Source organism: Selaginella moellendorffii, unplaced genomic scaffold, assembly GCF_000143415.4.
Source record: "Selaginella moellendorffii unplaced genomic scaffold, v1.0 SELMOscaffold_59, whole genome shotgun sequence".
Lineage (NCBI taxonomy): Eukaryota > Viridiplantae > Streptophyta > Lycopodiopsida > Selaginellales > Selaginellaceae > Selaginella > Selaginella moellendorffii.
Window position 1 is genome coordinate 583,795 of NW_003314320.1, and position 26,321 is coordinate 610,115.

A 26,321-nucleotide genomic window follows, 5' to 3' on the forward strand; every position below is an offset into this window, starting at 1 on the left:
GACTTCGGACTCTATCTCGGGTCCTTCTTAGACTCCATCTTGGATTCCATCTTAGACTCCATCTTGGGTCCATTTTGGACTCCATCTCGGATCCATCTCGAACTCCATCTCGGGTCTATTTTGGACTCCATCTCGGACTCCATCTCGGACTCCATCTTGGGTCCATCTCGAACTCCATCTCGGTCCATTTCGGACTCCATCTCTGGTCCATCTCGGATTCCATCATCTCGAACTCCATTCTGGTCCATCTCGGACTCCATCTCGGCCCATCTCGGACTCCTCAAGTCAGATCTTTTAGTCCAAATGTATTACGCTCGTTTGGCATTTGCTTCGGCCACTACCACGTGGCACCCTTTCGGCTCCACTTTGGGGCTTAGGGATTTGTGTCTCACAAAGATTTGGTTGTATTTTTGGGATATATTATTTTCTTATAGGCTTCATAATGAATTTTACCAAGGTTTACCTTATTTTTAAGTGGTAATACCTAAATTTTATTTGTGATATTTAATACTTCCTTAACTTTGCAAATTGTTATTGGCACTTTATTTGAGATTTCTTTAAAATTGCTCTTCCTCTAACGTAATTCACTATAAAGGATACTTATTTTATGTGGTCTTCTATTGCTTAAACTTTTCTTAATCTCTCAAAGTTTGTATACACTTCTGCTCTAGGTTTTATCTATCTAGACAACACAAAATTATATTTCATTATGCATTTCCACGTATCATAACATTTGTCATATGTCAATCATTCTTTTGTACCCTTTTTTGAGACCCAATTACAAATCACTTTATACTCATTCCTTAAGCACTTTTTAGGGAGTTTCACTTCTACTTTCAACTTTCTAAGTTAAAGCTTTTAGTCCAAATGTATTACACTTGTTAAACTTCCACCTTGGCAATTGTATTATGGATCACCTTTGGCTCTCCTTTGGGACATAGGGATTTATGTTTTACATAGCCTTAGATATATCTAGCTTCATATATATTTGATATTTTAGACACTTGATTTTTATAAATAATTAATGAGAATGACTCAAAAGATGATCTATAGGGGTTTAAACATAAAGGGAAAGGGCCTATGAATAAAAATACACCCCTTTTTTTAATCAGTTTATAATATTAGGATTAAGTACTATTAGGTTTGAATTATGACCTCTAAAGAAGTTTAAATTCAAGAGTTTATATTTGGTATCAAAGGGGTCTCGAGTTCAATTTTGTTGGTTGGCTAGGGGAATTATACTATATATTGATATTAACATTTGATAAGTTTAGTTTGCCTCCAACTAAGATTAACTTGAAGGGTAGAGTGTTAAGAGAGTGGGGCTCTCAAAAGAATTGCAATTCTCAACTTCCATTCATGAGAGCGTGAAGTTACAATGAAATATGGTGGATTATAAGCAACTAAAAAAAATAATTCAAAAAAGATTTATAAGGGTTCAAATATAGAAAGAAAGAGCTTATGAACTAGAGTGGGCTCGCTTTTAATCTGTTAAAGGTTTTGAGATATCTGGGGTTAAGTGTTTTTGTTTGAATAATACTAACCTCTCAAGAAGTTTAAATTCAAGAGTTTTAGTAAAGTGAAATGATTTTGACATTATTCCACTTCGAGTTTTTGGGTTTTAGGATTTTAGTCTAAACTATAAACCCTAAAGTCTTCCATGTGGTTAAAAGTGTGGTTAAATGACTAAATTAGAATGGAAATTTAGTTATTTATGTCATTTAGTTTTCACTTTTATATCATCTTTAACAAAAAGCTAGTTACAGTTGTGAACCCTTGTGAAGTTTGGTATTATTTTTTTGAAAGTTTACTCTATATGACTATTATTTATAGTAATAACAACAACTTCTAATAATAATCTTTAGCACACATCCTCAATCAGTGTTAGGCTCACTATCCTATTTTTGGTTTGTGATTATACATTGTCAAGGGAAAGTGAATGCTTTTACTTGACATAGTTATCTCACATATTTAGAGATTTTATATTTGACCTCTAGTATCAAACTATTATTGATTCCTCTTGCTTCAAAATTAACTCTATTATATAATTTTTTGCTCCTCTTGATCACTCCCTCAAGTCACAAATTAAAGTAGTTTATGCTATCGATCTATTTTTTTATAAAGCTTGGTAATTAATTTGTTTTAGTGCTTCTTTACCCCAATATGATGAGTATTAGTTTCTTCAATTTTGGGATAGCCTCCTTCATAGACATGTTTAATATGGCAAGATGTAGTATTATAGCATCCAAGTGTACCTATAACAATAGTTGGTATTTACTAGTGTGTGAATATGATTATAGGTATCGAAATTTATTTGTTGGTATGTCCTTTTAGATGTTCTTTCCTTACTATTAGGAAATTGATATTGTTAGAGCCTTTAACAATTTTCACCTAAACTTGTTGAGAAACTAGTCATCATGTATATACTTATGCCAAATAAACATAAAGTAAAAACTTTTATGTATTTCTTATTAAATATACTTGGCATAGTATGAGAAATTCATATGTTAGTTTGCACTTGTTAGTGTTGGGAACCCTTATGATATACAGTTTAGTCCCTCATAAATGATAACTTATTATATCCACCAAGAGACTCTATTATCATTTCTTATATGTTGGTCATAATCGGTCATATTGGCTATTTATGGAAAGTGTCTAGATCTATTAGTGTGGTATGGTTCCCATATCCAAATTTATAATTTAATGTCATTCCATATTTAATAAATTTTCATGATTGTCTACAAAATTAACTCTTAGGACTAGGGTGAAATACTAAAGCATGTTTTTATATAGGGTCGAGGCCCTCTGGGGGTTCCAAATGTATAGATAGTGGGTAGGTCAAGTATTGCTGACCAACCTAAGGCATAATCTAGGTGTTAGTCCTAGCATTGACTCTTGTTTCTTTGCTCTTTAAATTATACACTTGAGAGTCATTTTGTACTCTAGTTCCTTTGCTCTTTAGCTAATGGAAACTTTTAAATTTAGTTTTCTTGGGAGGTCATGTAGCCCAAACCCAAGAATGCTTAACCCCAAATATTCTAAAACCTTTAAATGATTGAAGAAAGGGGGTAAAATGTTGTGGTATGCTTCATTTGGTTTTTTCTAACCCTTTTATCTTGCTATAGGGCTTAGAAATCTATTGTTATAAATTTTTTAACTAATCTTCCATTTTCTTAAGGATTAAGAAACATCTTTATTGTGGTCAATCAGTTTTCCAAAATAATTTATTTCTTACTATATCACAAGATGATTGATAAGGAGTAGTTGGCTAAGCTAATTTATAAAGAGATTTTTTGCCTTTATAAATGATATTGTTAGTGATTGGAGGCCTTCATTTATTTTTAACTTTAGTGTTAGTTTCTTTTCTTCATATCACAAGCAAGGTGTTTACTTCACACCATCCTTAAATTAATGGGCAAATAAAGTGTACTTTGAGTAATATCTTTGATGTTTTATTTCTCATAATTAGAATGATTAGGTTGATTTTCTTCCTTCTACTGAGTTTATTTATAATAATTCTCAACAATTCTCAACACTCTTTAACACATTTATTGCAAATGTGACTATGGGTATCAAAAGTTACCTTTTAGTAAGTTCTTTTAAATATTTTTCTTTTATTTTACAATGGTAGGAGATCAATATTGTTGAACCCTTTATCATTCCCTTTTGTTTAAGTGTTAGATAGTGAGTATAGTAGGGATAGTGGGTAGGTCAAGTATAGCTAACAAAATTAAGGCATAGATTAGCTCCTTACTTGCATATTTATCCTTGCTTTGCATTTGGCTTGGGTTTAAGCTCAAACTCTATACCATATTAGTTGGTGGAATACTCATATTTTTGTGTTATGCTAAAATAATACCAAAATCTATTTGGCTTTGTTTTGCGTATTAGTTTAGTATTGAAATGTTAAATGCTCTATGACTGTTCTTATGTCGCTTTGTACTCCTGTCCTTTTGCTCCTTAAACTAAAAGCTCAAGAGTTATACCATGCTCTAGTTCTTTCGCTCCTTAATGTATGCTTATAAGATTGGCTTCATTTTTTCATTCAATGGCCTAATGCTTTAAACTTGGGAGTGAGGCATATTAGCAACTTAAGATTATACTTTGAGTTGATAGGATTAATGTTAGGTTATTAGTGGTTACCATAAGTTGTTATTATGTTACCATAAGTAAAAATAAACCTCTATTGGGTTTATTATGAGTGGCAAATAAGTTAGTCTGTAGTCTTAGTATAGCACTAGTGCTAAGCATGATTATAAGTGAATTAATTAAGACAATAGAGATTAATCTATTAATCTAAGTAGTTATTGCCATGCTTTCTCATACACTTCTTTTGGATTGGATTGAAGGTAGTGTGAATGCAAATTTAAGATTTAGTCAAGTTAAAACCGAAAAGAGAGCCATTAGAGATAAAAGATCAAATCTATAAATCATTTTTTTTTCTCTGAAAGATGATTTGGAATGAAGTGTAACTCATTATTTGTATTCATATAATGTAAATGAGAGTCTTTATTTTAATGCATATTGGTTATAATAGTCTTATAAATAGTGACTTGTGAGATGGCCAATAGTGAAGCACTACACTATCTTAGGTTTTTTATTAGAAAGCTTTGGTTGCAATACTTTTTTTTTTCTAAGGAATTTTGATATCACTCCTTGAGTAATATGGTGTTAGATTTGTTTTTATAGCATATATAATTATGGGATGAGATATGGATATACTATTACTGTGGATATTTGGAATTTTGGGGGATAAATGAGGATAAAATAGCCACTAAAGGCTCTCTCATTACACTTTTTTCAATTGGCTTAAGAGGAGAGAGATAAGGTGCATTACATATGGTATTAAAAGAAATGGTATAGATTCGATTCCCATAGATTAGTGGATATTTAAAATATAATATGAGCAAGGTATATTTTTATCTTTAAAATTGAAATCATATGTATTAGGCATTCACAGATGAATGTATCTACTGTGGGATTGCAGTACATATGGATGGCTAATTATCTCATATAAAATAGCTTGTCTTAATAATCAATGAAGATATTGACATCTCTAAAAGTGGGGTAAGTGTAGCACATATGATTATAGGGTTGAGATTTGAATAACTTAAATGAGTTAAAGGATAACTTTTCTATTTAATGCAAATATATTACCATTTAGACACTTTCCGACCATCATCGATAAGGATATAACCAACGGAGTGAGCCACTCTTGTTAATTTGAGTTTACAAAAAATGATATACCCCTACCTACATGTGATATATAGAGAGAAGTTAAAGGCCTTAATTCTTATGAGTATACAAACTAAACTTGTTAATAAGGTTTAAATAGACTATTATAAATATGCAATTTTATTTTTTACACAATTACACCCTTTTAAACAAAATTAAAGACATGGATATTACCACTCGACAATAATTATCCCATAGTGAAAGATTTTACCATACATATAAAGTGCCAAAGCCAATTTATCTATACTAGCCTAAACTTAAAAATCAATAGATGAACAATATTAAAGTCATAGATAAAGATATTTTAAAGACATCAACTTATCAGTGAAGAAACTTATATTAGAATATAAACATATTTCAAATAAATTATCATATAGTATACCAGAATTATAGGAACCACTAAAATCATTATAGTTTGCAAATATAAAATTAATCATTAAATAAAATTTAATAGTATGTATATCATTAAGAAAACTCAATGATAGAGCTTAAATACTGAATATTGTAAGCATGCCTAATAACTTACAAAAAAAAAGCCTAAAGAACATAAATTCTCATCAATTTATAAGAAAAATACTTACAAATTTATCATCTAAAAAATAACATCCCAATTGATCAACACTAATTGAATAACAATCACTATGAAAGAATGAATGCTGTAAAGGCCAACAAAACACTCTTTCATATTAATTATTACACTAATTAATTTGAATAGATCATGATCAACAATACTAAAGAACTATAATTGCTCAAGCATGCATCAATAACATCCTACTAATATCTCAAACCTAAAAGACCAATCCAGAGCAAACCATAAAAAATATATAATAATGCAAAAGAATAAAAGCTATAAAAAAGAGCAACTAACTAGCACTAGAAATCATTAATCATCTTATAAATAAAGATGCATAATCATTATTAGAGAATAGTCTACTATCCCTAAAAATGGTGAATCATCTAGTATTAACAATAACCAAGAAAAACCACTAACAAAGATAATTAATTATTTTAGATGATGTTTAATATCACCAATGATTGTAAGATATGAAAGTTAACTTGAACATCAAAACTCATGAGTTACAAAGAACAAAAAGCTCGAAACAATTTATAGTCAAATCTCATATCAACAATCACAAGTCTTATATAAATTAAATTTTATATATTATATTTTCAAAGCTCATGAGTTACAAAGAACAAAAAGCTCGAAACAATTTATAGTCAAATCTCATATCAACAATCACAAGTCTTATATAAATTAAATTTTATATATTATATTTTCAAAGCTCATGAGTTACAAAGAACAAAAAACTCGAAACAATTTATAGTCAAATCTCATATCAACAATCACAAGTCTTATATAAATTAAATTTTATATATTATATTTTTTTATCTAAGATGTAGAATTCATAATTCATTTAATACTGTATTAAAATACTTAAAACCATAAAAGGATAAAAGTTATAAAAAAGAACAACTAACTAGCACTAAAAATCATCAATCATTTTATAAATAAAGATGCATAATCATTATTGGAGAATAATCCACTATCCCTAAGAATGGTGAATCATCTACTACTAACAATAACTAAAGAAAACCACTAACAAGGATAATTAATTATCCTAGATAATGCTTAATATCACTAATGATTGTAAGATATGAAAGCTAACTTCAACATCAAAGCTCATAAGTTATAAAGAACAAAAAGCTCGAAAAAATTTATAGTCAAATTTCATATCAACAATCACAAGTCTTGTATAAATTTAATTTTATATATTATAATTTTTTTTATCTAAGATGTAGAATTCATACTTCATTTATAACTGTATTGAAATACTTAAAACCATAAAAAAATATAACCATTCTAAATTTTATTTAATTTTTCATAAAATAATTCTAATGTAAAAAAAATTTCACTTTTATTTTCTTACTTTTAATTTTTATTGATATTTTTTATCAACAAAATTTAGTTTTTATTAATGTTTTTTACCAGCTAGTTAGCTTATAATATTTATGTTGTTCCATATAATTTTGATAAATTCCTTTAATGCATTGTCACCAATTAATTAATTTATTTGCAATAGTGACCATACTATTTTCTTTAGTCATAATAAATTCTCTAAATTTTTTCCCATAAGAGTTAGATATTTATTGAGACATAACCTTTTGATTGATGAGAATATTATTATGTGCAAGAAGGGAAAATTTATGGTTTGAATTTGTCTTCCTCTAAGTTATACTATAGATTCGGGTACTCCAAAATTATTTTAAAAAATTACAATAATAATATTGATATTTGTTCTCCTTAAAGTAGTTAAATTTTATTTTAGTTGTTAAGAATCCATCAAGTGTTTGCAAGGAATTTCAAATTGGCATTGCAATACCGGGGAATCTTGAGATGGAAGAACTAATCATATCCACTTCTTGACTGTTCTTCCTGTTGGGACCAGCAAAGTAGAATGTAAGGAGAACCTACCCTTCTCTTACATTTGTCTTCAGTATAGAAAACAATAGTGAGGCATCGGTATCACAATGAGACTAGACTTTGCTCTTGCCATGTCGTTCTCATTGTCTTTATACGTTAGAGATCCATATCTTTTGGATACTCCACAGCTCGTACAGGCAAGTTTACATACTTCTTGTTTAGTAAATCCTTTTGATCTTTACTCTTTGCATGACAACGCAACAGGGCATGTGTCCCGACTTATTGAAGCTCAGCTCCACTAACTCAAAAGAGAAAAGAAAAGCGCACGTCAAACACCACGCATTGGTTGCACAGGGTTTTTTTTGTTTTTTTTTTGCTCTTGAAATATCAGCCTAGAAATGATCAACGCCAATGTTGGTTCCAGGTCCTTTCCAATACCTACAGTAGTTCTGTTCTTTAGTGTAGATCAATATTTTTCTCAGAGGTTGACAGAACCAAAATGAGAGTAAACAAAACCAGAGCCTGATAAGTCACGGCACGGCGAGCCTAGTCTTTGGCCTCGATTGACAAGAGCTTTGTTCTTCGATTCTTTCCTTGTTAAGCCGTACGAAAAAAGTCTGAAAATCTAGAAGAATGTCTAAACAAACATGTATCCCATTGAAGCGGCCTTCTCTCGCATCGCATCGCAAGAGATCATAGACCCCACTCTCTAGCAGCACCAGCTGACAAAAAAGAGACTTCTTCGCAGCACGGACCCTTCCATTCTTTAAACTTTCCTTCTCCTTCTTCCACCGAGTTATAAGTAGGTTGTGTCGTCTTCTTCCATCCATCTACACGCGCAAACAAGTAACAGAACTCGCTTTAGTGACGAAAGAAGCGGACTTAACACAAGCCATAACTCCATCTCTTTTCTTTTTTTTCTTCCAGAGAAGAACTCGTCACCGGTCACCACTGTAGACCGCGTCAAGCTTACGATCCGGCGAAAGAAATCGTCTCATGCTTCATCGTCCTCTCTCCAAATTGTCTCGTCAAACTCGCGCTTAACTCCATCGCTAGCTTTCAGTCAAGCTCCCCTCCCAGTTTCGCCCCCCTTTTTCTTTTCTTTTTGGTGCTCGATCGAGAAAGTTTCGCTCTCTCTCTCTCTCGCTCTCACCAACCAAGCTTTGAAAGTGGCCCATGACTACCCCACTTTCGCTCTGGCCCGTCAGCTTCCCTGTTCCTTCTGGACTCGTGCTTTATTTATTAACCCAGCGCCCGCGAGTGCTTTGCCCCCTCTTAAAGCAACACTTTCCTCTTCCTCCCCCCTCCATCTCCTCTGCTTCTCGGATCCAGGAGATCAATCGGCTCAGATCCCTGCTTTCTTGTCTCCAAGAGATGGCTGCGACTGCTCAGGGAAGTGGCAGTGCAGCATTACTCCTCACTGTCCTCGCGGCTCTTTACTGCTCGGTCCTGTCTGCTACCATTCGCATCGACTGGCGCCAAGGAGTCGACTACTCAAGCTGGTCGACAACGAACACCGTCCGCACCGGAGACACTGTCAGTAAGTTCCTCCTCCTCCTCCTCTTGGATCTCTAAAAAACGGATCTTTCTCACCCCTCTCGCTAAAAAAATGAACCTTTGGCAGCTTTCAGCTGGGTCGGAAGCCACACCGCCGACGTAGTCTCGGAGGCCGACTGGAGGAGCTGCACGCCGAACTCTCTCCAATCCGTCGCAAACGGTGGAGGACTCACGGTCGGCACTGGAACCACTTACGTGATCTGCACAGTCGCTGGTCACTGTGCTGGAGGCATGAAGGTGGCCATCACTGCGGCGTCGACCCCTTCGACTCCCACTACACCTGCGCCTCCCACTACGCCGACTACTCCGACTACTCCGACGACTCCGACGACTCCGACGACTCCTACCACGCCTACAACTCCCACCAACGAGCCTTCTGCTGCATCTGGACTACAAGTCGGCACCGCTCTCGTCGTCGCCTCGGTAGCGTTGCTCTTGTAAGAGTCGTCCACTCTCGTCCATGTTTGTTTGTTTGTTCGTCGGAGTAGCAATTCTTCTTTCGGAAGATCCACCTGTTGTTTGCGATTCTTCTTGAATAGCAGAGAGATCTGGGATTTCTTTCCGCTTGAAGCTTACGGAGTCAACTTGTTGATCCTGTTTCCACCACTCGGTTTTACTGTTCTTCCATCCTGTTTTTTACCCCCTGGTTTTATCCTGCTAATAGGCCACGAAGAAAACGTTGATTTTTGCAGCAAGGAAGAAAACAAAGTATCATCCCGTTACTTAACCAGCACTACTCACTTATACTCACGATCAGGTTGAACCGTTTCTAGTAGCTCGAAGTCTGCATGGCAAGATCCTTTCTTTTCTCTCCCGGCTCGCACCATCTCGTTTCCGTCAGCCGATGAGGTAGCAGCTTCGTTCTGTAGATGTACTGCCCTCGCTTTTGTTTCTCGCGTAACTTTTCCAGTAAGATCTCTTCCTTGGGAGTCATCTCTCGGAGAAGCACCGTCAATCTACACCGTTTCTTCTCCCGGATGCCAAATCTACCCCTCGCGTGTGGCCATATACGTTTCAAATACTTCCCTTTGCCGACGAAGGCCTCGTCTAATGACAACAAACAAAATATTCGGTGAGCGGCTGTTAGACGCAAGGTGTGATGGCCTACCGACTATGAGCTTTTCAGCGTCGAAGCCATAGTTATGGACCGCATTGGCGCGAGCAGAATGCAAAACCTGGACAACGAATCCGATGAGTATCGAAAGAACAGGATTCGTTAAGAGAAAAAGCAAGCAATTTCACCTTGTAAACGGTACTGGCAGCACGCTTGATTAGAACGCTCATTTGTATAAGAGCGTCATTCACTCGCATGCCTCGGACAACCTTTGCTACGAGGTTCATCTTCTTGGGGCTCTAAAAAAACGCAAGAAAAGAAAAAAAGTGAGAGAGTTCATGCTATAAGCCAAAGAACAAGACAATGAAACGAACCTGAGGTATTTCTCTAAGCATTGCTCTCACAGTCTTTGGCTTTGGCTTTGGGGGCTTTGGAGTGGCAGTCACTTCGAAGCTAGCACCAGCCGCTTCCGGGGAAGTTGGAGTCTCCGCTAGAGGAGATTTTACTGGAACATCGTCCTCTCGGAAAACCCGGCTCATCGATATATTCTACATTCCAATCATCGATCGATCATAAAAACCAAGATAGAAAAAAAAACATAAAATCGGTGAGAAACAATGGATACCTGTGCCTGGCTATGCTGGAATGGCCTCCGGAAAATGCTAGGCCCTGGGAGAAAAATTTCCCAGTAAACAACGCCCAGCGGAAAATCCAAGCGTACCTTCTCCATCCCGTAGAAACGCCGACACCTTCCAGCAGTGTCGCGCATTGGCAGCGCCAGCGATCAAAGACCTATTCTGGAGCTGCCTCGTCGTTCGCAACGCGATCCTGCCAATCATCGCCGCCCCGGGATGGAATGGACCGTGCTCCAGCATAAACCCTAAGTTCTTCCGTGCAAGAGAGCGTCCGTACGTTGGGTCATTAAAAATGGAAATGGATCTTTCCTTTTATCTTTGGCTTTGTCGAGACGCGGGAATGCGCGACAAGTTTTAGGGCACGGCGCCTTCGAATTAAATCACAAGGACGACCATGGCCGCGCTTCGCTGCTTCTCCAGGAATTCTCTTGACGGGGTCAATGATCGGGGCCAGCTCGAGCAGTAATCCATCATCCATCCCGGGCAAGGGAGAAATTTCGAGATGTCCTCTCCTCCTCCCTCGATTTCTCGCGCCAGCAGCTCTGGCGGCCCCTCGATCCCCGTGATTGTGGGACTCTCCCTCGCTGCCGCGGCCGGCCTCCTGTTCTTGATCACTGTAGTCGCCTGTGTGCTGTCGAGGAGGAAGGGCAAGGCCAAATCGCGGAGTGTTTCGGAGCTCCGCGAGCCAGCAGCACCCATTCGCATGAATGGGCTCGATTCTAGCACCATTCTCTCCGATCAATTCAGCACCAATCACGACCACCACGCGGTGGAGATCTGGCATCCCAAACCAGCAAGCGTCTTCCATCCCGGCATTACAAAGTTTTCTTACAAGTGAGTTCCTCCCGCGCGAGCTAGCCTAGCGAATTTCTCCTGGAATTTGCCGCAAGCTTTCATTGACTCTCTTTTCTTGCTTTAAATTTTTGCACAGGGAGATCCAAAGGGCTACCAAAAACTTTACAACTCTAGTGGGAAGTGGGGCATTTGGTCCTGTGTACAAGGCAACGCCATCTCCATCTTCTCCAACTCGTTTAGCTGTGAAGGTTCTTTCTTCCACTTCCAAGCAAGGAGAGAGAGAGTTTCAAACCGAGGTAAGAAAAACCTTCGTCCTTTCGTTTGTAATCTTTGTATCTGTCAGGTGAGCTTGCTAGGACGATTGCATCACAAAAACCTCGTAAACTTAGTCGGCTACTGTACCGATCGTCGAGAACGTATGCTCGTCTATGAGTATATGAGCAACGGGAGTTTGGAAAAACTACTGTACAGTAGGTGTCTCTTTTGTAATTTTCTCAGCGTGATCAATTGTATTATCAGATGACAAGAGGGAAGCTTTGAGCTGGTCTGAGCGAGTGCAAATCGCCAAGGACGTTTCTCGGGGCATTGAGTATCTGCACGACGGGGTAACTACAATTGAAGTTCTCGATTCAAAAATCTCATGAAGTTGTTTTCTATAGGCAGTTCCACCAGTGATCCATAGAGATATCAAGTCCGCTAACATTCTTCTAGACAATTCAATGACAGCCCGGGTATGTCGAGTTCTTTTCTTTCCTTTCTTTCCACTTTTGTTGTTGATAGACTCTCCAAAAATTCTTTCAGGTAGCAGATTTTGGACTTTCCAAGGAAGTGAGTCCAGTAGTCCCAACCTCGGGAATCAAAGGCACATTTGGCTACACCGATCCCGAGTACATCTTCACCAAAGTTTTCAACGAGAAGAGCGATGTCTACAGCTTTGGAGTTCTTCTGTTCGAGCTCATGTCAGGCAGGCATCCACAGCACGGCCTCATGGACTACGTCCAAATGGTAACTCCCATTGTCCTTGTTGTTTTGATTCATCGCAGATTTACTCTCTCTCGCAGGCCTCCCTGGGTGTGGACGAAGAAAACTCCGACTGGATCGAGCTGCTGGACTCCCGACTAAACGGGAATTGCAACCTCCAAGAGCTGGCGAAACTGGCCTCCATCGCCCATCGCTGCGTGAGGAAAGATCCAGAGACGCGGCCGCCGATGCGTGAGATTGTACAATGGTTGTCGCGGTTTGGAATGAAGCACAGCATTTCGATGGTGATCTAGTTGCCTCAAATGCTTTTTTCTCGATCTTGACGTTGGCAAACTTCTCGAAATTTTGTACCTCGGCGCCAATGTTTAAACGCGTGAGAATATGCTTCGAATCTAGGGCTCATGGCGCCGAAGAAGGACACGCCGGCGCAGCGCGACGAGTGCGTCAACTACGCAATGGAGGCGCTGTGGGGGAATTTCGATCAGTATCTCAAGGACAAGGTCTACTTCCCTCGCATAATCTCTCACGCCGTGGCGAGAACCATGGCCGGGGTAAGCAATCTCTCCTCTCTCTCTCTCTCTCTCTTTCTCTCTCTCTCCCCTTTGATCCAGCTCCAATGTCACGGATTTCTCCCCTGGCCCTGGGATTTCCAGATGGTTCATATGGTGAGCGTGGGATTGGTGCCGCGGATGGAGAGCTGGGACGATCCAATCGTCCAAGGTAGGGTACCAGAGGAGTGGATCGTTCCCCAGGAGCCAGTGTTGCCGCCGCTCGATACCTGGGCTCGATGCGTTCTCCCCGTCAAGCAGCGGCCAGAGGAGGTGTCGCCACCGCCAGCGCCGCCGATCCAAGAGGAGCAGCCACCGCTGGAGCAGCCGCCCAGCCCAGCGAAGCCGGCGGCGATCAAGGCGGTGGAATCCAAGCCGGACAAGCCCAGGAGAGCGACGATCACTGTCGCGCCGGGGCAACCGCTCGTCCCGCAGGGGGGATCGCCTAAGCTCTACGATCGAAAGGGGTCGCCGGTGAGGAGATTTAGCGAAGGGACCGTGCTGCCACCAGAGATGATCCAGAAGATCTCTCCGCCGCGGCCGCCAGAGGACACTGCGTCGATCGACTCGTCGTCCGGGGGGGCGAGGAGCTCCATGGCCAGGGGCTCCGTGAGGAAGAGCGAGCAAAGAAAATCTCTCGTCCCTCCGTCTCAGCGATCCAACAAGCTCGCTGGAGGTACGCAATTCCTCGCTTCTTGACGAGAATTTTTCTGTCTTCCATTTTCTTTCTTCCAGATGCGGCGCCCAAAGCCGGAGGCTCCTCCAGGACCACTCGCAGAGCTTCCATAAAATAAGTTCTTCCCAGATCCAAAGCTCGCACAGATTTCTCGTCTACGCAAAGTCAAAGTTTCAAAATGACAAACCTATTTGACATGCTGGCCAGGCATTGACAAAGCGGTCAACGCTCTTCCAAACTATCGACAGGCATTGACAAAATGGTCAACGCTCTACTATAAACGATTTGACCTCCCAAGTTAATTGACCTATTGACCATCGTTGACAAAGTGTTCAACGTTCTTCCAAAGCTTCTGGAAGAGATTATATACATGCTTAACAGCCAAACTAATCGCGCTTTAAGCCGCCATAGCGGGAATGAATGCGTGCGCCCGCGTCGGTGCCACGAAATGACCCGTGATTTGGATTCATCACTGCGCTGCAAATGCAACTACAAAGCTGTAGAAAGTACGGTCTATTCTATACGACTGCGTAGAAATGGTAATGCAGTTATACGGCTGGATTAGACCAAGAGAGCTTTAAGCTGGCCGAGGGGCGTGCTATGCCATGCACGGCATCACACGCAAAAACGACGATGAGGAGTACTGTCACAAGATGCTGTCGTATGTACGGGAATATCCTCCTCCCCACACTTTAAACGGATGTAGCTTGCGAGAATAGCCACTTTTGGTCGCATTGAAAATCTTCTCGCTCGCTCCCAGCTTTGCTTTCGTTTGGCCTGTCGGATTTCTCCCTTCCGCTCTTCTTTTTTGCACTTGTCTAGGTCGATTCGATTCGATCGGTCGGTCGGTCGGCTTTCGAGCAAGAGCCTGCGCGCTTGGATATGTTGCTGGCCTCTCGTCGAAATCGCTGCATCGTTCTCTTGTGGGTCGTGTTGGTGTCGATGATCGTGTCTGGATCAAGAGCTCATCGCTATCGGTGGCTGCTGAGCATGGAAGAACTGGGCGATGATCACGGTTAAGTGTTCTATCTCCGCAACATAGAAAATCATCTCGCTAATCCACGCTCTGTCTCAATCCAGGCTCAAGCGCTAGTCCCTCCTTGGATGATCTCCTCGCGCAAACGAGCTATAGTCAGGTACGTACTCACATTCTCTTTCGGATTGAAGCTTTACTCACTGGGTTTCATTCTCATTCTCTCGGCCTTCTTCTCGATTCGATTTCTACTGTGGTCTCGATCGATCGATCGATCGGCCTCGTCGATTGGCAAAACAAAAGAGCAAGAGCACCGAGGCGGAGATCCTGAGCAGCCGACACCCGGGCTCGAGGCCGCCGCAATGCCAAAACGTTTGCGGCGGGAGCTGCCATGGACGCTGCATTGCCCGGCCGCGCTTCTTGCAAGGCGGGCGCGCGTTTGGCCAGCACGCTGTCTGGACATGCTCGTGCCAGGACCTCGGGTGATTAGCCCCTAATCATCTGTACTAGGCACAAATTAGGCGCATGATTAATCACTACTTGCGCATTTCAATCATGGGCTTCCTCGACAACACCAACGAAAAATCACTCATTTATACGGATAACTAATCATGCTTATTAGGCTTAATCATGAGTTAGCTGCTAACCCGCCTTCTTCCTCCTTGGGTCTAGGAGCACGAGGAATCGGCGCCATAGCCAGAGTTTGCGTGGCGGAAGAGCGCCGCCTGGTACGCCGCCGATCGTTGGCTGTGGAGCGAGGATTGGAAGGCGGTGCGTATGGCGGAGGGCGAGTACTGGAAGCCGGGGCGCGAGTAGGAGTTGAGGAGCGCGGCGGTGGCCTCGCGGAGGAGCGACGAGTAGGCATCGGTGGACTGGTTCTGGAGCGCGCCCAGGAGCGTCGTGGGGCCGCCGAAGATCGTGTACGCGACCTGGCCGAGGACTTGGGTCACCGTGGTGTAGATCGTGAGGAGGTTGGGCCACGAGTTTGGATGCTGCGCCCAGTAGCTGCAATTCAATCGGGAGTGACGCTTAGTTCTTGCAATTGTCAATCAATCGGAAGGATTGATTCGAGGAAGAAGGAAGAAGGCATCCTCTCTAGATCGAGGATTTGGGCAAGAAAGCTCTGTTTTGGGGGAACTATCCTCTGCTAACTGACAATGGGGATTTGACCTGGAGAGTGACAGATCTTGGGAAAGAACTAGAGCTTACTTGCTGGAGCATCCTCCGCCACCGCCCAGGCCACCAAATCCGCCGCTTCCACCACCTCCGCCGCCGCCTCCTAGTAAGCCACCCAGTCCGCCGCCAAGGCTGTTGGAGGAATCCACCGAGGTAGCGGTGGCATCGCCGCCGAGCTGCGCGCTCGCGCCGAATGGATCGGTGGCAAACTCCTGGCTGGATCCCGCATTGGCCGAGAAAAGGAGGACGAGCGTGATGCACAGAGCCCAAGGCGTCCTGGCGTTAGTCCCCATAACTAAGAACTTGACGAAGGAAGAGAAAGGAGTGATGGATGGAAGTGAATGAATGTGATATTGGGTTTTATACTCTGGTGGATCGGTGAGAGTCGCCAGGCCTCCCGTGGCTGCGTGACCGATGTTTTACAGGCGAGACAGAGCCGAGGGGCGGTCACCAAATGCTCGACTTGCGAAAAGTGTTCTATTCTCTCTCAGATTATCGCATATAACCACATTCTCTCACGGATCATTGTTCATAACCAGGATCGAAAAGCTTAAGCTCCTTCCAGCATTGATTGAGCGACAACGATGGCATCCAAGGACGCCTGACGCCGCGCAAAAGCCTTCATATCAAACCGTTGGGGGATTTCCCTTTCCAGAGACATGGAGACCGTTAGGGGTTAGGGTTCGTGGGTGATGGACAGGCGGGAATGCCTCCATCTAGTGCAGTCTTGTAGGAGCTTGAGCGCCGCCAGGGAGCTCCACTCTCGAATCGAGTCCTCCCCTCACATCGATCTCGACACTTTCCTCCTCAACAAGCTCGTCGAGATGTATGGCAAATGCGGCAGCGTCAAGCACGCCTCGCAAGTCTTTGATGCGATTCGTGAGAGGAACTCCTACTCGTGGGTTCTCATGCTCTGCGCCTGCACGAGAAATCGCCACCTCGAGGAAGCGCAGCAGATCTTCCGCGAGATGCCAGAGCCAAATCTCGTCTCCTACAATGCAATGGTCGCGGTGTATGCCCAAACCGGGCATCTTCATGACAGCAAGAGAGTCTTTGACGACATGCCCGTCCACGATCTCATCTCCTTCAATGCCATCGCCGGGGCATATTCCCACACAGGGCATCTCCAAGATGCGAAGGAGATGTTTGACACGCTGCCTGAAAGGGATCTCGTGTCGTGGACAGGGATGCTAACGGCATATACCCGGTCAGGCCATCTCCAGGAGGCGAAGGGTATCTTTTGTGACATGCCACAGCGGGATATTGTTTCCTGGACGGCAATGCTAACGGCATATGCCCGGCTTGGCTATCTTGAGAGTGCTAAATCCATGTTTGATTCCATTCCACAGCGCGATTGCGTGTGCTGGTCGGCGATGATATCTGTATATGGACAAAAGGGACAAATCGATGGTGCTAAGCGCGTGTTTGAGGATATGCCAGAAAGAAACATGGTATCGTGGTCGTCAATGCTAGCGGCATATGCGCAGAATGGGCATCTTAACGATGCGAAGGTCTTGTTTGAGAGCATGCCGTACAGGGATCTGATGACGTGGACTACAATGCTGACCGTGTTGACGGAGGAGGACCGCGTTGACGATGCCCGGGTTTTGTTCGACGAGATGCCACAACGGGACATTGTAACGTGGACGGCCATGCTCGCTGCGTATACCCGGAATGGGCATCTTGAAAATGCGAAGCATCTTTTTGACCGGATACCTCAGCTAAATCAGATATGCTGCAATGCGATGCTAGATGCGTATGCCCAGAACTCGCAGCTCAAGGAAGCTCTGGAGATGTTTCACAAAATCCACGAGAGGGATGTAGCTTGCTGGAGTGTGATGATCTATGCCTATGCTCACAATGGGCAGTTGGATCTGGCAAGAAAAGTTCTAGAGACGATGCCAGAGCGAAACATAGCATCTTGGGGAGCTATGCTCAGTGGATACTCACTCACAGGTCATTTCTTGAGGGTCTTTGAAGTCCTGGATTTGTTCCGGTTGATTGAGTGCCCTGATTCTGTATGTTTTGTTGCCATCTTTGGAGCTTGTAATTACATTGGCAAGATGGAGGCTGGCCGGCAGTGGTTCCTCTCAATGATCATGGATTACAAAGTTGAGCCTACAAGACAGCACTACTGCTGTATGATTGATTTGCTGGGACGAGCAGGACACATTGACAGTGCTAAGGAACTCATCACACTGATGCCATTTGTGCCTGATGTTCTCGAGTGGACCTGTTTGCTTGGAGCTTGCAGAAGTTCGAGTAATCTCCAGCATGCTGAAAATGCCGCGAAATCTCTCTTTGTCATGAGCAACGATGGAGCTGGATATGCATATGTATTGCTTGGAAACATCTATTCATTACCCAAAAAAACTCTGCATATGCAAAGGTTGAGCTGTTAAAACTTGGTTTATGCTGGTTGTTTCTTTGACTCTCATCTGCAGTGTTGTCTATTTTGAAATGTGAGACAACAATCCAATATCATTATGGAACAGGTTCACCAGTCCTCTTACATACTTTTGGTTTGCCCAAGTGATATCCTAAGCAATGGCTAAGATTGATTTTATCTTTCACAGGAAAACAGTTCTATGAATTCAAAAGTTATCTCCCTCCATAATATTTGCCACCCCAAGAAAGACAAAAGTCTTCGTTCTAGGCTTTGTTCTCAGCTTTTAACTTGCAGGGGCTTACATCATACAGATCAATCAGTTTCTGAGCTAGGGGACTTTCTGAAGAGGTTGAGAAGGCTTGCCACATACAAACCAAGAGATTCTTTTGACAGCCATTTGTGAGGGAAAGAAAGAGTTATGATCAGCTATAAGGATGGGATGAAATCACACAATTGCTACTATTGTCTTGTGGTGATAGATTTACGGCCACCAGCTTATTTGCAGTCTAGTGGCAAAAAACAAGCCTTAAAGCTCTCCTATTTAATCGGGTTTTAACATTCTTAATTTCATGGAAACAGCCTAAGTTCTTCAGCCACTTATAAGGGAAAGCCATTCTCCCTTTTCTCTTTCATTATCAGTTCTGAGGATGGGATGAAATTCAAACAATTGCTACTGATCTTGTAAGTGATGGAGTTAAGGCTGTCTGCTTGGATGGCTTGCTATGCTCACCCCCCTACCTACTGCCACAGAGATATAAATTACACATAAACTAAACATAAAATAGTATAGCAAGATAGATAGATTTCCATATTCAAGTTGAGCAATAAAAATGCATAAATAAAAAAAGAAATATCATTAGTCAACATTAGATTACACTTGTAGAATGCTTGATCATCACTCTTGTCCCTTTAATGTTTCGTCTTCAGCCCTGGAATTAAAATTTAATTGAATGTATCAAGATAGTCTTGGAGTTTTGGAAGAATATATGTTGGATATTAAAGCATACGGAGCTCCAACATGAGCCTTATTATCCCCTGCCAAAACACCCTCTGCAATACAAACCCCGTGATCTATTCTGCCATGAATCATACAAGCACCAATTAATGTAGTCCAAGCCACAGGATCAGCACTGCCAGCCATATCCTTCACCACTTGTTCCGCCCCTCGAATCCATCCAGCTCTTCCCAAAAGATCCACCAAACTCCTCCAGTGATCACCACTCGGTGTCAACCTCTCGTCTCTAACCATGGACAAGAAGCAAAAGATCCCTTGCTCCACCAATCCGGCATGGCTGCAAGCAAACATCATCTCCAGGAACGTCACTTGATCCGGCTTGGTTCCATCCAAGCGCATCTCCTGGAACACCTCCACTGCCTCATTGGCATGCCCAAGCTGGGCATAAGCCTCTATCATCGAATTCCAAGACACCACCGTGTTCCTCCGGAGAGAAGACCTTCTCGCGGCATCAAACACCACTCTCGCATCGCTCCAGCTCCCACACTTCCCATACATGTTGATGAGCCCATTGCTCACATTCTCTTCGCCATCGAATCCAGCCTCCACGATCTGCCCGTGAACCCCTCTCCCGATTTCCAGATCGCCCAGAAGCGAGCAGGCCTCAAGAACCGCCAAGAACGTCACCGAGTTGGGCTTGATCCTGCCCATCCTCGCGAAGCCATCCAGCGCTTGCCTGGGATGCCCATTCTGCGCATACGCAGAGATCATCGCGCACCAGGTGATTACGTTCTTGTGCTCCATTCGATCAAACACATCCCGCGCGGCTTCCAGCGCGCCGAATCGCCCATGCATGCTCACCAGCGCAGATCCCACCACGACATCCAGCTCCAGCCCCGCGCTGCAAATCCTGGCGTGAATCGATCGCCCCTCCGCCAAGCTCTGGCACGCCCCAAGAACACTCGGATAAGTGCTCTCATCGGCCCGGATCCCTTCCTCCTCCATTCTCCGGTAGAGCTCCACTGCCTCCCTGCGATGCCCGTTCTGGGCAAATGCTGTAATCATCGCGTTCCACGATACCAGATTGCGATCCTGGATCCGATCAAACACTGCGAGTGCCTCGATCACTGCCCCACACTTGCTAAACATGTTGATCATCGCAGTCTCCACGATCACGTCCGATCGTGCGCCGCCCGCCACGATGATCCTGTCGAGGACAGTTCTCCGGACGCGCACCTCGATTGCCCTGGCCAAAGCCAGATCGCCGATCCCCGCGATTGCGCCTATGGCGCTCACGAGCGTCGCGCTCTCCGCCGGGATCCCTTGCTGGTCCATCGCGCGAAACAATCGCAGCGCCGCGCGGTCGTGGCCATTGAGCACGTAGGCCGCCATGAGGATCGCCCACGAGAAGAGATTGGGCTCTTCAATCGCGTCGAATGCCTCGCGCGCGCGGGAGAGCTCGCCGCAGCGCCCATACATCTGGACGACGAGATTGGCGAGGAATGTGGAGCAGCGGCCGCGCGAGCGGAGAAGGATCTGGGCGTGGACGCGGCTGCCATGAGCTAGAGATTTGGATCGGCCGCACAGGCGCAGCAGCTGCGCGCATCGGTATGCGTCGTCGCCGCCGGCAGTGGATTCCTCCTCCAGCCGCCGCACCACTTCCTCGATCGAGGAGAGATTTTGGTGCCGGATTGATGATACCGGCATTCCATTTGCCAAGAACCCTAAAACTCCCTGTTGAAGAGAAGAAAAGTGATTTCCGTTGAGGAAATCTCTCTCTCATTCCAGAACCCTAAAACTCCCTGTTGAAGAGAATTTTCTTAAAGAAAAGTGATTTTTGTTGAGGAACTCTGTGTGTGTGTGTGAGTGTGTGTGAATTGTTGTTGCTATACTTACAGAATTCTGCAATGCTGGATCGATAATTTTTGAGAACAAGAGAGAGAACAAAAAAACTGAATTTAATTGAGAAACAATCGTCTGGAGCTCAACATCTCAATAACAATGTTGAACACCAAAAAATACGTAGTTCTTAATCGGAAGAATTGGAGGATCTAGAGCACCGCGGCGGCGGCGGCCACAGCTCCAAGGGCCACGACGAAGGCGCTGGAGGAGACGAGATTGCCCGCCGCTCCTTTCTGTGGAGGTTCCGCGGGAGGAGCGGCAGCATCGGCGCTGGAGACAACGTTGATGATAACTTTCATTCCCGCGTTGCAGTGGTTCCCAACCCCACAAACGTAGAACTTCTTGCCTGGAGCTCCGAGAGTGACGATCGGGTTTGGCTCTGTGAAAGTCTTGACGGGATTGCTGAGATCGCAGTTGTTGTACGCCTCCTGGGTTGCAAGCGCCAGCAGACTGTGTCCCGACTCGTATTTAAACTCTAGAAACAGAGTTCCAAGAAAAAAAAAGTAAGAGATCGATATCATGTGAATTGATCGATTCGAATTGAGCTTACGCAGAGTTTGTCCCGTCAGGAAAGTTTGCGTCGCGGCCCAAGCTTTGTAGTCTTCCTTCTTCATAGACAAGTTCCATGGGGTGCTGTGGTCTTGAGCCTCGCACACCGCTGCGAAGGTCACAAGAGCGACGAGAACGGCCATGCATCTTCCCTGAGCCATCTGGATAGAAATCACAAACTTTTCCTGGATCTTGAATTGAGCCAAGGAAGCTTCTCTTTTGCTGCTGGTAAACTTTGAAAGATCTTTAGACAACTCTTGATGCTGCTGAGAAGACCTGGAAGATCTTTTTGCTGCCTGGGAAATGCTTTGCGATGGGCTTGTTTTTATAGTAACGGAGAGGCCTCCTCGACGGCTCCGGATGGCACACGGGCCGGAGGAAGCGCGTTGCAAATGGCCGGCCGGATCCTTAAACTTTACACAGGGCAGCAGAGAGCAAACGCTCAAACTTCCAAAAAGGACTATTGTTCCTGTTGCTTCCACCAGATGGAGCTTCGTGTTCTTCAATTCGGATGCTTGCTTGCTTTGTCTTTTCGATAAAAGGTACAAGCAAAGTTCCTCCAAATACCAATGAATAGTTATAACATTTTATTTGCTTTCAGAAGGTAATTATATTCCAGGGCGCCATCTTTGATTATCGTAGACTTTTGTGGCATATTTCTATGGTATTTCATGATCGAGATTATTTCTTTAAAACAATAAAACCTCAAAAGAATTTTTAAATTTTTTTTGGTAAAATCCAAAATATTAAATCAAAATCTACAACAAAATCGCCAAGGCTCCAGCCGCAGCCGCAGCGAGTCCGGCCGAGAGGACTGGAGAATTTCCAGCAGCGGAGTTTGGTCGTGGCGGAGGAAACGCAACACCGGTTGGGGTGCTGGGAACGGCGGGCGCCCCACCTGGTGCCCCGCTTGTGGCCTCGAGAACGTTAATGGGTACCCTCATGCCTCCACCGCAGTGGCCGGGAACTCCACAGATGAACCAGTGCTCCCCACTTGTGGTCAGGGTGACCTGGATGGGGCTGGGCGTCAAGTAGGACTGGATGGGCTGGGACGCGTCGCAGCTATCGTAGGCGGCACGGCTCACTTCCAACACGTTGTGGTTGCCCGTGTAAGTAAACGCTGCAAAAGCCCAGTCAAAAGTTACATACATGGCGGTGTAGAGTTTGGAAACAATGCAATGTCTAAGACCAAGCCATCGGAAGTTTCCGTCGCAAAAGATCTAGAAAACAAGGAAAGATGCGTTTGATCATGAGAGCAAGCATGCAAGATGTGTAAGAAGAGTTTAAAGAAGTTTTGGAGACGATGGTGCAACAGTGGAGGAGTATTGTAATACTTTGAAGAAGGTTGTGTACCATGAGCAAGATAAATGAGAGAGTTTGGCAAGGATGGAATGAAGGATCACAACTTTTTGGAAACCTCAAGAAACACAAAAGGAGTTTCGATGTAAGAACTTACTGAGCGTGTCTCCCACCCGGAACTGGTTTGTAGCTGCCCATTCCGTGTAGCCATTCTGGATGCTCCAGCCGGGGGCGGCTCCAGCGACCTGATAATCCACTGCCATGGCGAGCTGACAAGCTGCTACTAGAGCCAGCGCCACCATTGCGATCCACTTTGCTGCTGCCATTCTTTCCTTTCTCAAACGCAAGGTGAATTTCGATCACGGATTGAGATAATCCTGGTCGTGGAATGAAGCAAGAAGAAATCCACGAAGAACTTTGCTCTGCCGGGACTATGGAAGCAGCGGGGCTTTATACACACATGCATGCTGATCATCTCAGTCACGAAAACGCAGCTATAGAAATGAAAACGCGGATGTTACCTTGACAAAGATTTGGTCGCAAACATTAGGCGGTCAAATTAGTGAACGCTGAATAAGAATGCATTCTCGTTGGACTTTCTACCGCGTCACTTCCGTACGGAGAATGATCTCTGCCGTACGATCCACCAAATGCTTCCCTGGCAATGCAAAACAAGCCAAAAAACCATGAGATGATTTGCCACCGTCCGCGAAATCAATCACCCAACAAGAAAAAAATATACACGAAAAGATTTTGTTACTGCTGGTCACAGGGGCTTTTCACAAGCACTGTAGAGTGCTTCCCAAGTACAGCCATTCTATTATTAAAAAGTATTAATTAGTAATCTATCTTAATTGCGTGGAGAGCATTCAAGAACGTCTGGATCATCGCTCATCAAAACGAGGCCAGAGGAATTTTTTCTATAATCAAAGCCTTAACGCTGGAAAATAGGACCGTTGCGCGTCAATTCCGTACGCTCCGGGCGTGAGCCACTCACTCGTGATGAGGCCCAAGGCCGTTCCACCCGTCACTCGTGACGGTGGCCATGTTTTAACTATTTGTCGCTTTGCAACAGCTACCTTTCCAGTGAAGGGTTAAGATCTTTTTTTTTTGCGAGAGAGGGAGAGGGTTTTAAGCATCGCGCACTGCCACAGCCTGCCCCCAGCTCAGCTCAGCGCAAACGTCTCTCATCCCTCTCCTTTAAATGCCACTGCCCTCGCTTCATTCCTCCTCTCTCGCGTAGCCTAGCGCGTCCTCGCTCGCTCTCGCGCGCCCAGATCTAGCAGCAATCCACTCCCTCCATCCGGCAATCCACCGCGCCCTCTCGGTAGAATCTTGCATTGGGTCTCGTGGGCAGCCTCTCATTCGCCCAGATCGATCCTACATTCTCTAGATTTCTTGCAATGGCTTTCGGGAGGAGACCACAGCTCTTGGCGCTGGCTCTTTTGGCGCTGATCCACACCTGCATTTGCGAGGAGGAGTTCGTGGGTAAGTTTCCTAGCGCTAGTTGATCTAGATCTAGAGCAGAGGGCGATGATTCGAGCGACAGAACAGAGATTCTGGTCGATCTTTACTGAGATTCTTTTCGTTCTTCTGGTTCTTTGTGGCAGTTCATCCAGGCAAGGGACTAAACATCATCCTGGCGACTCCGGCGGGAGCTCCCTCTGGAAGCGCGGCAGGGCCAGCGGCGACCGTACCACCGCCACCAACCGTACCGGCCCCGGTTGCGGCTCCTCCTCCGTCCGTCCCTCCTCCAGTTGTGGCGCCCGCGACCCCACCGACGGTACCGCCCCCAGTTGCGACTCCACCACCGGCACCAGTTCCAGTTGCCACTCCGCCCCCGGCTGCGGCGCCCGCCCCAGTTGTGCTGACCCCACCCGTGGCTGCACCGACTCCAGTTGTGGCAGCGCCTACCCCGGTTCTGACGCCCCCGGTTGCCACTCCAGTTGTGACCCCGACCGCCTCACCGGCAGCTTCCCCACCTGCGCCTCCAACCGGTTCCAGCCCCGCTAGCGCTCCAGGCGCGTCCGACCTCGCTCCTCAATCTCCATCGTCCGCAATCTCAATCGTCGCATCCGCAGCGTCCGTTCTCGTGGCCTCTTCCCTCGCGGCGGCGCTTCTATTCTAGAGCGTAGGGGGGTGGTCTACGTATCATTTGGAGGGATTGGATTTTTTTTTTCTTTCATTGGGGAAGCACACACACACTACACGCACCACCACCTTTCACACGGCTCATTGGTTTTGATTTGAGTGTTTTGATCCCCCTATAAGCTATCTAGGAAGGAATTGGATGTAGATGAGTCATTCTAGAGATATAGAGAGAGCCCCACTTGTTTTGTCCCTTGGCTGGACCTTTAGATCATAATTTATTTCATGGATTCTTTTTCCATGCTGCATCCTTTAGATCAATTCCTGGCTGCTGCTGCTGCATCTTTCAGTGCAAATTGGTCCAAGAAAAAGATGAGGAAAAAAAGGAGCTGTGGATGTGACTTGCTTTTGTTGCTTGCTTTGTTTTCCGGCTTTACAAGCTTTTCGCCAGTTGATAGACTATAGCTGTGTGTCCTCCAATATTCTGTGTGGAGAGCCAAAGTCTCTCTTTCTTTTTTCTTCCGTGAGGCAGCCATGCGAACGACCGATCGATCTCCTTTACAGGAAGAATTCATCATCATGTCTACGTCTTTAGAAGAAGAAAAACTAGGAAGGAAGGAAGAAGAAGAAGAAGCAGCTGCCGGGCATTGCAACTTGGACTTTCTTGATAGTAATCAGAGGTGAATCACGATTGTTGGAGGGGAGGTCGGTTTCAATGTCCGTTGGTTCACATGTGAGCATGGGTCCACACACACGCGCAGCACACAGTTGACAGCTGAGGGTTCAGGCACAGTCTGAACTGGCTGCTGCAAAACGTTTCTTTTTTTTAATCAGGAATGATGAACCCTAAAAGTCCTATTCCAAAAACTCGGATGTTGGAAGGGCAAGCGTGAAATATTGTTACAAATTATGTTGTGAAATATTGAGGAAAAGTCTGAGGAAATCAAATGTTTGCATTCTGAAGTTTATGGCAAAGTAGATCAAGATCCTTTCTCTCTGATTCTCTTGAATCATGGGTGTTATTTATCTATCTATATGCTTCTATATTAGTTTCGTGGTGCCCAACTTGAAGCATGAGATTGATGGA

The 26,321-nt window shown here is 44.2% G+C and overlaps 11 protein-coding genes across 11 annotated transcripts; 6 read left to right on the forward strand and 5 right to left on the reverse strand.

Moving 5' to 3' along the window:
* The first annotated feature begins 8,756 nt into the window (after positions 1–8,756).
* LOC9644010 (uclacyanin-2) lies at positions 8,757–9,784 on the forward strand. Its single transcript, XM_002983616.2, has 2 exons — positions 8,757–9,197; positions 9,282–9,784. Exons 1-2 carry the CDS (start codon positions 8,834–8,836, stop codon positions 9,653–9,655), a joined length of 738 nt encoding a protein of 245 aa, XP_002983662.2. The 5' UTR covers positions 8,757–8,833; the 3' UTR covers positions 9,656–9,784.
* A 93-nt stretch (positions 9,785–9,877) lies between these two features.
* Positions 9,878–11,170, reverse strand: LOC9643828 (50S ribosomal protein L22, chloroplastic). The gene is made up of 6 exons (XM_002983724.2): positions 10,990–11,170; positions 10,894–10,937; positions 10,643–10,816; positions 10,457–10,567; positions 10,323–10,389; positions 9,878–10,261 (listed from the first exon to the last, which is right to left on the reverse strand). Exons 1-6 carry the CDS (start codon positions 11,141–11,143, stop codon positions 9,984–9,986), a joined length of 828 nt encoding a protein of 275 aa, XP_002983770.2. The 5' UTR covers positions 11,144–11,170; the 3' UTR covers positions 9,878–9,983.
* A 91-nt stretch (positions 11,171–11,261) lies between these two features.
* On the forward strand, positions 11,262–12,996 carry LOC9644011 (calcium/calmodulin-regulated receptor-like kinase 1). The gene is made up of 7 exons (XM_002983617.2): positions 11,262–11,737; positions 11,835–11,994; positions 12,042–12,168; positions 12,218–12,303; positions 12,358–12,429; positions 12,500–12,703; positions 12,760–12,996. The coding sequence occupies exons 1-7, from the start codon at positions 11,406–11,408 to the stop codon at positions 12,970–12,972; spliced, it is 1,194 nt and encodes a 397-aa protein (XP_002983663.2). The 5' UTR covers positions 11,262–11,405; the 3' UTR covers positions 12,973–12,996.
* Positions 12,997–13,002: 6 nt separating this feature from the next.
* On the forward strand, positions 13,003–14,231 carry LOC112351267 (WAS/WASL-interacting protein family member 3-like). The gene is made up of 3 exons (XM_024688792.1): positions 13,003–13,230; positions 13,333–13,903; positions 13,963–14,231. Exons 1-3 carry the CDS (start codon positions 13,081–13,083, stop codon positions 14,019–14,021), a joined length of 780 nt encoding a protein of 259 aa, XP_024544560.1. The 5' UTR covers positions 13,003–13,080; the 3' UTR covers positions 14,022–14,231.
* Positions 14,232–14,695: 464 nt separating this feature from the next.
* On the forward strand, positions 14,696–15,432 carry LOC112351269. Its single transcript, XM_024688794.1, has 3 exons — positions 14,696–14,918; positions 14,984–15,039; positions 15,180–15,432. Exons 1-3 carry the CDS (start codon positions 14,786–14,788, stop codon positions 15,360–15,362), a joined length of 372 nt encoding a protein of 123 aa, XP_024544562.1. The 5' UTR covers positions 14,696–14,785; the 3' UTR covers positions 15,363–15,432.
* On the reverse strand, positions 15,403–16,492 carry LOC112351268 (putative lysozyme-like protein). The gene is made up of 2 exons (XM_024688793.1): positions 16,086–16,492; positions 15,403–15,881 (listed from the first exon to the last, which is right to left on the reverse strand). The coding sequence occupies exons 1-2, from the start codon at positions 16,343–16,345 to the stop codon at positions 15,545–15,547; spliced, it is 597 nt and encodes a 198-aa protein (XP_024544561.1). The 5' UTR covers positions 16,346–16,492; the 3' UTR covers positions 15,403–15,544.
* Positions 16,493–17,113: 621 nt separating this feature from the next.
* On the forward strand, positions 17,114–18,454 carry LOC112351249 (pentatricopeptide repeat-containing protein At4g02750-like). Its single transcript, XM_024688748.1, has one exon. It carries the CDS (start codon positions 17,114–17,116, stop codon positions 18,452–18,454), a length of 1,341 nt encoding a protein of 446 aa, XP_024544516.1.
* Positions 18,455–19,271: 817 nt separating this feature from the next.
* On the reverse strand, positions 19,272–21,119 carry LOC9643829 (pentatricopeptide repeat-containing protein At1g11290, chloroplastic). Its single transcript, XM_002983725.2, has one exon. The coding sequence runs from the start codon at positions 21,101–21,103 to the stop codon at positions 19,397–19,399; it is 1,707 nt and encodes a 568-aa protein (XP_002983771.2). The 5' UTR covers positions 21,104–21,119; the 3' UTR covers positions 19,272–19,396.
* Positions 21,120–21,447: 328 nt separating this feature from the next.
* On the reverse strand, positions 21,448–22,008 carry LOC112351250 (blue copper protein-like). Its single transcript, XM_024688749.1, has one exon. It carries the CDS (start codon positions 22,006–22,008, stop codon positions 21,448–21,450), a length of 561 nt encoding a protein of 186 aa, XP_024544517.1.
* Positions 22,009–22,553: 545 nt separating this feature from the next.
* On the reverse strand, positions 22,554–23,683 carry LOC9644012 (mavicyanin). The gene is made up of 2 exons (XM_024688861.1): positions 23,304–23,683; positions 22,554–22,967 (listed from the first exon to the last, which is right to left on the reverse strand). The coding sequence occupies exons 1-2, from the start codon at positions 23,470–23,472 to the stop codon at positions 22,606–22,608; spliced, it is 531 nt and encodes a 176-aa protein (XP_024544629.1). The 5' UTR covers positions 23,473–23,683; the 3' UTR covers positions 22,554–22,605.
* Positions 23,684–24,265: 582 nt separating this feature from the next.
* Positions 24,266–25,533, forward strand: LOC9644013 (classical arabinogalactan protein 9). Its single transcript, XM_002983618.2, has 2 exons — positions 24,266–24,634; positions 24,757–25,533. Exons 1-2 carry the CDS (start codon positions 24,550–24,552, stop codon positions 25,272–25,274), a joined length of 603 nt encoding a protein of 200 aa, XP_002983664.1. The 5' UTR covers positions 24,266–24,549; the 3' UTR covers positions 25,275–25,533.
* The last annotated feature ends 788 nt before the right edge of the window (positions 25,534–26,321 follow it).